The 14,872-nt window shown below is 46.2% G+C and overlaps 2 protein-coding genes and 1 long non-coding RNA gene across 4 annotated transcripts in view; 2 read left to right on the top strand and 1 right to left on the bottom strand.

Annotated features, from left to right (window-relative positions):
- Window positions 1-6,453, top strand: part of cdkl5 (cyclin dependent kinase like 5) — an 84,882-nt gene extending 78,429 nt beyond the window's left edge. The window contains exons 19-20 of the mRNA XM_029747641.1: window positions 5,665-5,722; window positions 5,913-6,453. Of these exons, the coding sequence (XP_029603501.1) occupies window positions 5,665-5,722; window positions 5,913-6,323 (469 nt within the window). The 3' untranslated portion in view covers window positions 6,324-6,453. The remainder of the gene's footprint in view (window positions 1-5,664; window positions 5,723-5,912) is intronic.
- Window positions 2,348-2,951, top strand: LOC115188789 (uncharacterized). The gene is made up of 3 exons (XR_003876603.1): window positions 2,348-2,442; window positions 2,650-2,782; window positions 2,942-2,951. It is a non-coding gene; the product is annotated as an uncharacterized LOC115188789 (long non-coding RNA).
- A 7,180-nt stretch (window positions 6,454-13,633) lies between the features above and the next one.
- Window positions 13,634-14,872, bottom strand: part of LOC115188750 (retinoschisin) — a 7,574-nt gene continuing 6,335 nt past the window's right edge. For both annotated transcript variants that reach the window (XM_029747564.1, XM_029747563.1), the window contains 2 exons: window positions 14,630-14,825; window positions 13,634-14,123 (listed from right to left, as the gene is read on the bottom strand). In XM_029747564.1, coding sequence (XP_029603424.1) covers window positions 13,971-14,123; window positions 14,630-14,825 — 349 coding nt within the window. In that variant the 3' untranslated portion in view covers window positions 13,634-13,970. The remainder of the gene's footprint in view (window positions 14,124-14,629; window positions 14,826-14,872) is intronic.

The raw sequence follows: 14,872 nt of genomic DNA, 5'->3' as shown, positions 1-14,872 counted from the left end.
CACTCTTCTGGCCACGCCCCACCTGGAAGTCCCCAGGTCCCTCGCCACAGCGAACGCCACTCTTCTGGTCACACATCCAGCCACACCGGCCACTCCTCCGGCCACAGCCCCTCGTCCCGCGGCAACAACCCCCGCCTGGAGAGCTCCACCCTGGACTCATCCTGCCGACGCGCCTCCTCTTCCAGACACAAAGCTCCAGAGGAGGCCTTGGCCCCGGGCCCGGAGCTTCTTGACCCAGGAGGAGAAGGGATGTTGGGGGGAACCACGGAGCTCACACCCTGGCCTCCCCCCATGAGTCCTACCCCTACGGCCTGGGCTACACCAGTCCCTTCTCTTCCCAGCAGAGGCCTCACCGCCACTCCATGTCGTGAGAGGAGTGAGCGCCACAGGTCCCACGGAGGTGGGTGGAGGGGGTAGTGAGGGGGGCTTAATGGTGGGCCAGGGGTTGCCCACCAGGGCTAGCAGTCTGCAGATGCTCTCCCCCCAGCTTCAGCACCGCACCCTCACCAGACACCCCGTAGGACACTCTGTGGGATCGTCCAGAGAGGACTGCACTGAAGACAACAACCAGGGTCAGTGTCAATAATTGACTGACAGCAGTGGTGTATGTGTGTGTGCGTGTATGTGCATATGTGTGTCTGTGTATCTCTCTTTGGGCAGAATCGTAGCTACAGTATCTGGCCTAACTCTCATTATGCTAATGTACTGTCTCTCTCCTGATCTCTCTCTCATACACACAGACACAGACACACACACACACACACACACACCAACACACACCACACACACACACACACACACACACACACACACACACACACACACACACACACACACACACCACACACACACACACATACTGCTACTTCGTACTGTCTGCCTCACATTGCTACATCTGTCTGTCTGTCTGTCCTGTCTGTCTGTCTGTCCTGTCTGTCTGTCTGTCTGTCTGTCTGTCGGTCTGTCTGTCTGTCTGTCTGTCTGTCCATCTGGTCTACAGAGTGAGCCGTCTTCTAAAGAGGTGGTGACCTCTCACCCTCGACCCCAGATTAAAGACTCCACGCGGGACAACCCGGCTCCTTTCACTCACAACGCCCTGCTAAGAACGAGGTCCATAGCTTTTTTCTGTTGTTCATCACAGGCTGATTTGCACCACTTACTGTCTGGTTTCTGAATGCTTCTAGGACTGTTTTATCAGCAGTATGGTCTATCACTGAGCTGCTAAACGTGGCGGCACCGGACTGAATGGGGTTTAATGGCAATTATAAACTGTGTGGTTCCAGCCCTGAATGCTGATTGGCTGACAAGCCGTGGTATATCAGACCGTATACCACGGGTATGACAAAACATTGTTTTTACTGCTCTAATTATGTTGATAACCAGTTATAATATCAATGAGGCGCCTCAGGGATTTGTGGTATATAGTCAATATACCTCGGCTAAGAGCTGTGTCCAGGCACTCTGCGATGCGTTGTGTTTAAGAACAGCCCTTAGCTGTTGTATATTGGCCCTATACCACACCTCCTCGGGCATTATTGCTTAATTATTCTATGATAAGGATGTAGGAGTGAGATATCAGAGTGTGAAACACTATGATAAGGATGTAGGAGTGAGATATCAGGGTGTGAAACACTATGATAAGGATGTAGGAGTGAGATATCAGGGTGTGAAACACTATGATAAGGATGTAGGAGTGAGATATCAGAGTGTGAAACATTATGATAAGGATGTAGGAGTGAGATATCAGGGTGTGAAACACTATGATAAGGATGTAGGAGTGAGATATCAGAGTGAAACACTATGATAAGGATGTAGGAGTGAGATATCAGGGTGTGAAACACTATGATAAGGATGTAGGAGTGTGATTTCAGGGTGTGAAACACTATGATAAGGATGTAGGAGTGAGATATCAGAGTGTGAAACACTATGATAGGATGTAGGAGTGAGATATCAGGGTGTGAAACACTATGATAAGGATGTAGGAGTGAGATATCAGGGTGTGAAACACTATGATAAGGATGTAGGAGTGAGATATCAGGGTGTGAAACACTATGATAAGGATGTAGGAGTGAGATATCAGGGTGTGAAACACTATGATAAGGATGTAGGAGTGAGATATCAGGGTGTGAAACACTATGATAAAGGATGTAGGAGTGAGATATCAGGGTGTGAAACACTATGATAAGGATGTAGGAGTGAGATAGCAGGGTGTGAAAGGAGTTCATGTTACGTCTTGCTACAGCATTATGATAATGGGTTCAATAAGCGTGACTCAACATAGTCTTTTCTCTGTGTTCTGTTCAACTCTGCTTTGTTTGTGATGTACTGTAGGTACCAGTGGGATGTACCATGAGCCCCACCCCGAGGACCCAGTCTCCTCCAAGGAGAACCGCATGATCTTCAGTGACTCCATGCCCAGACGGGTAGGAAGCTTCTACAGAGGTACGTGCACTATGAGAGAGAGAGAGAGAGAGAGAGAGAGAGAGAGAGATGTAGAGAGAGATGTAGAGAGAGAGATGTAGAGAGAGAGAGAGGGAGAGAGAGAGAGAGTTACCAAGAGAGCTAGAGAGAAAGAGAGAGAGAAAGAGAAGGATGGGGACTGTCTCTTCTTCTCTGAAGGTTTCTTATTCTCTTTGTGTTGTGTTGCAGTGCCCTCTCCCAGGCCAGACAACTCCTCGTCCTTCCATGATGGTGGGGCTCAGAGGGAGAGCAGAGGACCGCCGGTGCCAGGGGACCCAGGTGTCATGAACAACCACTCGAAACGCCAGACTGCCTTTGACTGGTGAGCTGTCAATCACTGGATATGATCTACAATGAATGAACGAACGAACGAACAAATTACATTGACTCCTGTTGAGCGTGGGATGAGCAATCTCCCTGAGGTAATGTCTAGGCTTTAGCCTCAGCGAGCTAACACAGTCTTGTGTCCCGGCAACTTCAGGAGTACTGCAAGAGGCAATGGTGATTGAACCAACCAGAGCCGGCCAAAGAGAAGGAAAACAGGGCTTCTTCAGATCAATGAAGAAGAAGAAGAAGAAACCAACCAATAGCGTGAGGTTTCCCCTCTGTCACACATAGACATTCATCTGATTAATCCACAGTGGAGCTTTACAGCTTTACATGTTGGATTGAATTACAACATTACAACATTTATATACTCTTCCTTTACCTGTCTGGCATCATTTGAGTTATAATGAGTAAACTCCTGAGTAAAGGGAGAGAGAGGGAGAGAGAGAGAGAGAGAGGGAGAGAGGGAGAGAGAGAGGGAGAGAGAGAGGGAGGGAGAGAGAGAGAGAGAGAGAGAGAGGGGTGAGAGAGAGAGAGCGAGAGAGAGGAGGGGAGAGAGAGAGAGAGACGGAGAGAGGAGGGAGAGAGAGAGAGAGCGAGGAGAGAGAGACAGAGAGAGAGGAGAAGAGAGAGAGAGAGAGGGAGGAGAGAGGAGAGAGCGGAGAGAGGGAGAGAGAGACGGAGAGAGGGAGAAGAGAGAGAGAGGGAAGAGAAGGAGAGGAGAGAGAGGGACAGCGAGCGAGAGAGAGAGAGAAGGAGGAAAGAGAGGAGGGAGAGAGAGGGAGACGAGAGAGAGGAGAGAGATAGAGGGAATAGAGAAGAGAGAAGAGAGAGAGAGCGAGAAAGAGAGAGGGAAGAGAGGAGAGAGAGAGAGAGGGAGGAGGGAGAGGGGAGAGAGAACGAGAAGTCGAGAGAGAGAGAGGGGAGAGAGAGAGAGGGGTGAGAGAGCGAGAGAGAGAGAGGGGAGAGAGAGGGGGAGGAGAGAGAGGGAAGAGAGGGAGGGGGGAGAGAGGGGAGAGAGAGAGAGGGGGGAGAGAGAGAAGGGGGGAGGGGAGAGATAGAGGGGGGAGAGAGAGGGGGGAGAGAGAGAGAGGGAGAGATGGAGGGGGAGGAGGGGGGGGGGAGAGAGAGAGAAGCCAGAATGTAGCTCCCTGGGGTTTCTGTTATTGTTGCTGCTTTTCCATCTTCATGACATTAAACCATGTGTGTATATGTGTGGGGTATTGAAAGAACAACACAGGTGTGTCTGTTTCCCAGTGTGTTATCCGTTACTGGAGCGTTGTGTATCCTGTATTACAGACAGACAGAGTCGACGATGGAAGGAACCCCAGCATCAAGAAAGGCCTTTTTCCCTCTGTTTAACTCAAAGAATAGCTTAAAGCATAACTCCTCTCAGAAAGTTCTCCCTGTAGTGCCCTCGCCCATGCTGCAGCATCAGTCTACCACACCCTACTCTACCTCACCAGTAAACTATAACCCTCTATCATGACGCATGCTATTTTACATATGTGACAGGCTAGGAAGCAGAGGAAACACTGACCAAAACTATGGTTCCTAGTTCCTACCCTGTCACACAGACATGCAGTAACAGTGCTCTATGAGTCATTCATTCATCTGTTATTGTTGACATGAACATCCATGGTCACACCAGCTTCCAGATCTGGGAACTGTAGTACGCTGGCCTATAATCAGATCTACCACACACTGCTGTAGCAGATTGCATGTAGGTCAGCCTATTCTAAACTGGTCTGGGATCAGGAGCTAAAGTTAAGTAGGCTACGTCCTGAGGGCTGCTTCTCTAAGCAAATATCACCACACCAGATCTCTCTCTCTCTCTGTCTCCCTCTGTCTCTCTCTCTCTCTCTCTCTGTCTCTCTCTCTCTCTCTCTGTCTCTCTCTGTCTCTGTCTCTCTCTCTCTCTCTCTCTCTGTCCTCCCTCTGGCACCGTGTACAGTATGTAAGCCCCCCAGCCCAGCCCATCAGGGCCTCAGCCTCCTCTCTAAAACTGTCCTCTACAGCAGAGGAGACCATCTGGTCCTAGTGGTGCAAGGCAAAGCCAGCCATCTCAATCTCAGCTGTTCACGTCTACATAGTAGTGACTGGTTAACCAATAGTATTTCTGTTTGCATACATTCTGCTCAATGGGCTGACGGTATGATAGACAGTCCCTCAGTAGCCAATAGAGTTTTAACTGTAAGCTATAGTACAGTATTGAAAATGTGTCAGTGTTTCTCTGTCAGAGATGCCAGAGATGGACAGGAGTCACTGGACCATGGTCATCCAGAAATGTACTGCCAGCTGGGTCTCACAGTCACTACTTCCTGGGTTTGATAGCTGGTGTGCTGGTTGGTTCCTGGGTTCATTCCATGTGATGTCGTCACTGTGATGTCACCGTCCGCTCCTCTCAATGATATTAACAGCATGTGAAGCATCTGGTGCAGCAGGATCGAGGAGGAGGAGGAGGAGGAGAGGGAATGGGGAGGAGAGAGGTGCATGGAGGACCCACAGCCATCCAGAGATGTGCCTGTGATGCCTGCTCATCGTATTTGCACGCTGTGTTACCCACAATGCACTCGGAAAGTGTCCACTAGACCCCAAATGCAGTCAGAGTCGATTCCTTAGCCTTTTTCCCCTCTGGAGGTCTAGGGGATGTTTTGGGGTGTACAGGTTTATTGAAATGTCCTGAGTCTATGGTTCTTGACTGTGTCAGTGTTAACCCACCTTTCCTGTTGTGAAATGGTAGGTTCCTGGTGATGGCCAGGACAACCTGTTTATCCAGAAGGGGGCCAAGTCCTCGTCCTCGTCTTCCTCTCACCACGGCAGCCGGCGGAAGAACCGCGAACGCTCCCGGGATAAGGATCGTGAACGCGAGCAGAGCCGAGATCGCGACAGAGAAAGAGAGCGAGAGAGGGAGAGAGGGAGACAGAGAGAGAGAGTCAGTGACTGGCCTCAGGAGAAACAGGTGGATTCACAATCACACTTCATTTATGGTTACCTATTCAACTGAATTTTCAATTCACTTCCTGAATTACCTGAATTGTAAACTGAATTGTTCCTTTCCACCTTGGTCTACCCGCTTAGTGTTCACAAGCTTTGTGGTGATTGTTTTCTATGCCTCCCCTTAGAACCAACCCCTGAAGTCCCTACGCAGGCTCCTGCACCTCTCCCCCTCCTCCTCTTCCAGCCAACCCCCTCCTCCTTCCGACCTGCGATTCCAGCACCTCCCCAACCCCCCCACCTCCTCCTCTAAAGAGGGAGTGTTCAGCGACGGGAGAGGTGACGGGAGGTCCCACCAGGGACACCCTAGCAGCAGCAGCTCCAGCTCTGGTCAGTCTAAGAGCCACCGGAAGCAGAGTTACCCCCTCCCGGGGCAGATACAGGGGCAGATTGAGTCCAACTGGCACGCGGCGGCCCTCGCCAGGGCAGAGGGGGCTCAGCCGTACCCCGATCAAATGGTCGCCAACGGGCCCACCTTTACCAGACCGTCAAGGTCACGGATGCCAAACCTCAACGACCTGAAAGAGACAGCCCTGTGAGGAGAACATGGAATTAGGCCTCTATCACCCACCCATTGACTTGAATGGGGATGTTCATTCTAGAAAAAATATGTCTATGGAGGAGACATCTCTCTGCCCTCAAGGGTAGTCATGTTGATTAGGCACCAAACGGAAGAAAACAGACTGACGCAGGGAGAGACAAGATGGACTACTGTCCAATAAGAAACGCTTATTTTTTTGTGGTGTGTTGCGAAGCGTTTTATAACGTTTTCAATTGTGTGCCCTAATGAATAGGACTCTGGGCTCTCACTACTGCCGCCTGCTGGCCGCCAGACGCACCAAGGACTATAGAGATCAGAAGGTTATACTGTATCTCTCTAAGTTCAGGACTATATGACTGAACTGAGAGGTGGACTAACTGGCCGTAAAAATCTGACCTTTTTTGAAGCTTCAAACATTTGATAGAATTTGTATTGATATTATATTATTCATGAAATTCCTTTTATTTGATTTAAATGACTTTATTTAACAATATGTAGGCCTATATGGAGATTTAATAAGTATTGTAGAATGAATAATTGTGTAATATTGCAAGAGCTTTAAAAAGAAATGTAAAAAAGATTATGAGATTCTAACTATATATAATAATAATTCAATATTTCATCCAAAATATTTAATTGTGGAGGTTTTACAGAATTTCTATTTATTGTTGTTACAGTATAGCCTGTTTGTTCTGTCCGTTTACTTTGTCTCTTTAATGTATTTATTTGATCTGATTTGACACAAAGTTATGGAGATATATGTACGACAGATGGACAAAGACAAATGATATAATATTATAATGTATGATAAAATACTGAGATACCTATATGGCTCAGGGTTGTGAAGTTTTTAAAGGTGTTCATTTGCCACATTATCTTGACAAACTTGTGTAGCCTGGCCCCAAGTCCTATGGTCTTTGGTCAGATAGCACAAACAGATGGGAATGTACTGTAAGGTACTGTTTGTTGTAAAGGGTCATTCTGCAGTACAGTAACCATGACAGTCACACCCGCTGATCTAGTTATTAGAGACTCAGGCCCCATGTGGAGATTCCTGTTGAGATGTCCTGTTGTATCCTGATGAAGGATACACACACACAAACACACTTACCAGAGATATCCATAGCAGACAGCCATACCAGAGATATCTGTACCAGAGATATCATTACAGAGATATCCATACCAGAGATATCATACCAGAGATAACCGTACCAGAGATATCATACCAGAGATATCTGTACCAGAGATATCATTACTAGAAATATCCATACCAGAGATATCCATACCAGAGATATCTGTACCAGAGATATCATTACTAGAAATATCCATACCAGAGATATCCATACCAGAGATATCCATAGCAGACAGCCATACCAGAGATATCTGTACCAGATATATCATACCAGAGATATCTGTACCAGAGATATCATACCAAAGATAGCCGTACCAGAGATATCACACCAGAGATATCTGTACCAGAGATATCCATACCAGAGATATCTGTACCAGAGATATCATTACTAGAAATATCCATACCAGAGATATCCATACCAGAGATATCATACCAGAGATATTATGTACCAGAGATATCATTACTAGAGATATCCATACCAGAGATATTTGAACCAGAGATATCATTACCAGATATCCATACCAGAGATATCATACCAGAGATATCTGTACCAGAGATATCATTACTAGAGATATCCATACCAGAGATATTTGTACCAGCGATTTCATTACCAGAGATATCCATACCAGAGATATCCATACCAGAGATATCATTACCAGAGATATCTGTACCAGAGATATCCATACCATACCAGTTTGTGCTGTAGGCTTTAAAGGGTAAAATATGTAGGCCTAACTTTCTATTGGCACAATGAATGTCATGGATATCTTTAGCCCTGGCTAGTCATTAATCTACAGTACATAGTGTGAACATCAAGGACAAAGTAACAATAAGAAGTATACACACACACACACACACACATATACACGCACACACTGGCACACCGTTCGCAAGCACACACACGCCTCCTGAGCACACCACTCTGACTTTGTCCCAGGCTGCCCCTCAGAAAGATGGCGTCTCCCCTCAAAGCCCCAGGCTGCCCCTCAGAAAGATGGCGTCTCCCCTCAAAGCCCAAGCTGCCCCTCAGAAAGATGGCGTCTCCCCTCAAAGCCCAAAGCTGCCCCTCAGAAAGATGGCGTCTCCCCTCAAAGCCCCAGGCTGCCCCTCAGAAAGATGGCGTCTCCCCTCAAAGCCCCAGGCTGCCCCTCAGAAAGATGGCGTCTCCCCTCAAAGCCCCAAGCTGCCCCTCAGAAAGATGGCGTCTCCCCTCAAAGCCCAAAGCTGCCCCTCAGAAAGATGGTATCTCCCCTCAAAGCCCCAAGCTGCCCCTCAGAAAGATGGCATCTCCCCTCAAAGCCCAAAGCTGCCCCTCAGAAAGATGGCATCTCCCCTCAAAGCCCAAAGCTGCCCCTCAGAAAGATGGCATCTCCCCTCAAAGCCCCAAGCTGCCCCTCAGAAAGATGGCGTCTCCCCTCAAAGCCCAAAGCTGCTCCTCAGAAAGATGGCGTCTCCCCTCAAAGCCCCAAGCTGCCCCTCAGAAAGATGGCGTCTCCCCTCAAAGCCCAAAGCTGCTCCTCAGAAAGATGGCGTCTCCCCTCAAAGCCCCAAGCTGCCCCTCAGAAAGATGGCGTCTCCCCTCAAAGCCCAAAGCTGCCCCTCAGAAAGATGGCGTCTCCCCTCAAAGCCCCAAGCTGCCCCTCAGAAAGATGGCGTCTCCCCTCAAAGCCCAAAGCTGCTCCTCAGAAAGATGGCGTCTCCCCTCAAAGCCCCAAGCTGCCCCTCAGAAAGATGGCGTCTCCCCTCAAAGCCCCAGCGTTTCACTACAGTCCAGTTCTAGCCAAACAATCTGCACCAACTGGACATTTGATGTTCCATGGAGATGTGTTAATAACACCAACATTCACTGTGTGTATCAGGTGATCCATTGGATTGTTCTCCTTCATGTATTTGCACAACAGCCACGTCTTCATCCTAAACTAAGTGTAAAACTAACAGTTGACAGTAACGTTTTAATTTAACATTTAGTTTTACACTAACAGTTGACAGTAACATTTTAATTTAACATTTAGTTTTACACTAACAGTTGACAGTAACATTTTAATTTAACATTTAGTTTTACACTAACAGTTGGCAGTAACATTTTAATTTAACATTCACAGTAACATTTTAATTTAACATTCAGTTTTACACTAACAGTTGACAGTAACATTTTAATTTAACATTTAGTTTTACACTAACAGTTGACAGTAACATTTTAATTTAACATTTAGTTTTACACTAACAGTTGACAGTAACATTTTAATTTAACATTTAGTTTTACACTAACAGTTGACAGTAACATTTTAATTTAACATTCAGTTTTACACTAACAGTTGGCAGTAACATTTTAATTTAACATTCAGTTTTACACTAACAGTTGACAGTAACGTTTTAATTTAACATTTAGTTTTACACTAACAGTTGACAGTAACGTTTTAATTTAACATTTAGTTTTACACTAACAGTTGACAGTAACATTTTAATTTAACATTTCGTTTTACACTCACAGTTGACAGTAACGTTGTAATTTAACATTTAGTTTTACACTAACAGTTGACAGTAACATTTTAATTTAACATTTCGTTTTACACTCACAGTTGACAGTAACGTTGTAATTTAACATTTAGTTTTACACTAACAGTTGACAGTAACATTTTAATTTAACATTTAGTTTTACACTAACAGTTGACAGTAACATTTTAATTTAACATTCAGTTTTACACTAACAGTTGGCAGTAACATTTTAATTTAACATTCAGTTTTACACTAACAGTTGACAGTAACATTTTAATTTAACATTTAGTTTTACACTAACAGTTGACAGTAACATTTTAATTTAACATTTAGTTTTACACTAACAGTTGACAGTAACATTTTAATTTAACATTTAGTTTTACACTAACAGTTGGCAGTAACATTTTAATTTAACATTCAGTTTTACACTAACAGTTGACAGTAACATTTTAATTTAACATTTAGTTTTACACTAACAGTTGACAGTAACATTTTAATTTAACATTTAGTTTTACACTAACAGTTGACAGTAACGTTTTAATTTAACATTTAGTTTTACACTAACAGTTGACAGTAACATTTTAATTTAACATTTCGTTTTACACTAACAGTTGACAGTAACGTTGTAATTTAACATTTAGTTTTACACTAACAGTTGACAGTAACATTTTAATTTAACATTCAGTTTTACACTAACAGTTGACAGTAACATTTTAATTTAACATTTAGTTTTACACTAACAGTTGACAGTAACATTTTAATTTAACATTTAGTTTTACACTAACAGTTGACAGTAACATTTTAATTTAACATTTAGTTTTACACTAACAGTTAACAGTAACATTTTAATTTAACATTCAGTTTTACACTAACAGTTGACAGTAACATTTTAATCTAACATTCAGTTTTACACTAACAGTTGACAGTAATGTTCTGATTGAACTGCTTTGGGCTGTCACTTGTCATTGTAACGTCCAGTATGAATATATGCTTTTTCAGTTTGGAAACATCAGATTCAGTACTGAACTTCAGTTCCACTTTTCCCTTGTTGTCTGTGTCGCATCGTTGTCCTTGTCCTTGTCCTTGTCCTTGTCCTTGTCTTAACCATAGTTCTGTGTCCAATAGAACTGAATGTCTTCCAGGGGTTCTGTGGCAAAAAGACTCCAAGGACCAGTTGCAGTGAATATCATGAAATCTTTCCGGTGTGATTTCATTATATTGGGTTTAAGATCACCTTTAATTTAGCCTGGTGGTCCCTGATCTGTTTGTGCTTTTTAGCTCGATCTGGGACCACCAGGCTATCCCACTAATGTCTAACTCAAATGGCCTACACCTGCAGTTTATGTTAACTCATTGTTATATCATTTCTAACTGCCGTTTCGTGGCGGTTTGAAGTGAACAATCCTTCACGCCGTCACAGGATTAAAATGGCAGAAAAACACAAATCAGCTGGAGATTATCCTAAATTCGAGATTATCCAGATCCTGAATTATAAATCACTTCCGGTTGTTGTTTGTTTAAAATTGACCCACAGGATTGTATTTGCATGACATCACACATAAACAGCATTATTTCTATATTTGGTCTCTGACTGTAAATAAGAATTAAAACCACCTGCATCTGCCCTGTTAACTGGCATGAATAGTTTTTTGGGATCAGGAAAAGGTTTTCACACATCACAAGTGGAGATTCCTCTAGATGTATTTTAAACAGGACATCAGAGGATTATACAGGAATATTGTTCAATGATACTCCAAAACAAAAGAGTACAAGAGTTTGTCTTTATTTCAGGAACTGGTTTTGGTCAACTTTAAATGAATACAATAAAACAAGCAATGAACGATACCTCCACTGGACTCTCTACATCACTGTCACAGAATCCACACACACAACACGGTACAGTACAGTACACAACACAGTACAGTACAGTACAGTACACAACACAGTACAGTACAGTACACAACACAGTACAGTACAGTACAGTACAGTACACAACACAGTACAGTACAGTACACAACAGTACAGTACACAACACAGTACAGTACAGTACAGTACACAACACAGTACAGTACAGTACAGTACACAACACAGTACAGTACAGTACAGTACACAACACAGTACAGTACAGTACACAACACAGTACAGTACAGTACACAACACAGTACAGTACAGTACAGTACACAACACAGTACAGTACAGTACAGTACAGTACACAACACAGTACAGTACAGTACACAACACAGTACAGTACAGTACACAACACAGTACAGTACACAACACAGTACAGTACAGTACAGTACACAACACAGTACAGTACAGTACAGTACACAACACAGTACAGTACAGTACAGTACACAACACAGTACAGTACAGTACAGTACACAACACAGTACAGTACACAACATCCAGTTAACCACAGGACTGGTAGTCATCTCTTTCTCTGAGCTTTCTTCATCACATAATCATCCCCAATTTCTCTGGGTTTGTCGCTTCACAGGCATGTATTTATCCCCCTCTTCCTCATCCAAGTGGAAACAACTGGCCAGCCACCCCTTTTTGTTCAGTGTAAAAAAATTATAATAAATAAAACTGTTGTTGTAACACTTTGCATCTGATCTGAAAACAGAATGGACCTTTTCACACATAAAACCAATCTCTGGGAGAGCGATATTACTAAACCGTTTTGGGGAAGGAAAGGAAACAAGGGTTTCCAGAGCAGTAGATTCCACTTTGGCATAGGGGACAGCCAGGGGAACAGCCAGGGGAACAGCCAGGGGAACGACCAGGGGAACAGCCAGGGGAACAGCCAGGGGAACAGCCAGGGGAACAGCCAGGGGAACGACCAGGGGAACGACCAGGGGACAGCCAGGGGAACAGCCAGGGGAACAGCCAGGGGAACGACCAGGGGAACAGCCAGGGGAACGACCAGGGGAACGACCAGGGGAACGGCCAGGGGAACGACCAGGGGAACAGCCAGGGGAACGACCAGGGGAACGACCAGGGGAACAGCCAGGGGAACAGCCAGGGGAACGACCAGGGAAACGGCCAGGGGAACGACCAGGGGAACAGCCAGGGGAACAGCCAGGGGAACGACCAGGGGAACGACCAGGGGAACAACCAGGGGAACGGCCAGGGGAACGGCCAGGGAAACGGCCAGGGGAACAGCCAGGGGAACAGCCAGGGGAACGACCAGGGGAACGACCAGGGGAACGACCAGGGGAACAGCCAGGGGAACGACCAGGGGAACGACCAGGGGAACAGCCAGGGGAACGACCAGGGGAACGACCAGGGGAACAGCCAGGGGAACGACCAGGGGAACAGCCAGGGGAACGACCAGGGGAACGGCCAGGGGAACGACCAGGGGAACGACCAGGGGAACGACCAGGGCAACAGCCAGGGGAACGACCAGGGGAACGACCAGGGGAACGACCAGGGGAATGACCAGGGGAACAGCCAGGGGAACGACCAGGGGAACGACCAGGGGAACGACCAGGGGAACGACCAGGGGAACAGCCAGGGGAACGACCAGGGGAACAGCCAGGGGGACAGCCAGGGGGACAGCCAGGGGAACGACCAGGGGAACGACCAGGGGAACGGCCAGGGGAACGGCCAGGGGAACGACCAGGGGAACGGCCAGGGGAACGACCAGGGGAACGACCAGGGGAACAGCCAGGGGAACGACCAGGGGAACAGCCAGGGGAACGACCAGGGGAACAGCCAGGGGAACGACCAGGGGAACAGCCAGGGGAACGACCAGGGGAACGACCAGGGGAACGGCCAGGGGAACGACCAGGGGAACGACCAGGGGAACGACCAGGGGAACGACCAGGGCTCTCCTTGGGCCTGTTCAAGAGGGTGTATCATTACAGGACCTTCACATAGAAATATATTGTGTAGAACCAATATGACTATCTGTCATGTAGAATCATGTCAGTTCTATTCATTACATTTTCTGTCTGAACGTTCCACGGTGTTGTACCCTGCTGAGTGTGACCCTGGTCGTCAGGACAGACAGAATCAGGTACACTTGCTCATGCAGAGCAGCAGCTCCATGCGGATGGCGATACGTGTGTGCCAGCCCAGAGGGAGTAAACGGATGTAGCGAGTTACCATGGGAGGACGCAGGAGGTTCTGAACCGAGGAGGAGCGGTCCGAGTTCCCGTAGAACACCTGAGGAGAGAAACAGAGCAGTGTGAGGAGGAGGGACAACGCAGACCACCATGCAGTAAACACAGATGGAGAATCCTCCTGCCAGATATCCTGTCTCACCTGGCAGGACTAGACTTTAGAACACCTTTTACTGATCTGCTACAGAACTAAAGAAATATGGGATCTGATGAGAAGGCTTGATTTTGATATACTGTATGTATAAATCCCAAGACTGTCTTCCACATTATTACATGTGTAAACCTTGTGATGTCATAACGAACCATGTATTGATGTGAAAGCTGACCTCCGACAAAACAAGTCGTTTTAGAAAAACATCCATGGACATTATTACATGTGTAAACCTTGTGATGTCATAATGAACCATGTAATGATGTATGTATATGAACTAAGTTATGATTGTAAAATGTGAAAAAGATTTGTTAAAGTATTTATTGACTGTGAGTCGCTCTAAATAAGAGCATCTTCTCAATGACTACATGTGAAAGGTAAAGGTGTGATGGGCCCACCCTGTTGTTCCCCGTCTGGTCCTTGTAGTAGATCCAGTTGAGATTGTGGTCGGTGCGGTACTGGACGCTATACTTGGTGATCCATTCATCAGCGTCACAGCGGCCCTGGGTCAGGATACCAGACACCACCATCACCTCCTTCAGGTCAATCTGCAACCACTGGCTGTTGTCCTGGAACTTAGACAGCCATGCACACCTGGAGGGGAACCGCCAGGGAAACTATGTTAGCCCGCTGAGCTAAAG

Source organism: Salmo trutta, unplaced genomic scaffold (genome assembly GCF_901001165.1).
Source record: "Salmo trutta unplaced genomic scaffold, fSalTru1.1, whole genome shotgun sequence".
NCBI classification, from domain to species: Eukaryota; Metazoa; Chordata; class Actinopteri; order Salmoniformes; family Salmonidae; genus Salmo; species Salmo trutta.
This window is presented reverse-complemented; position numbering and strand designations above follow the sequence as displayed.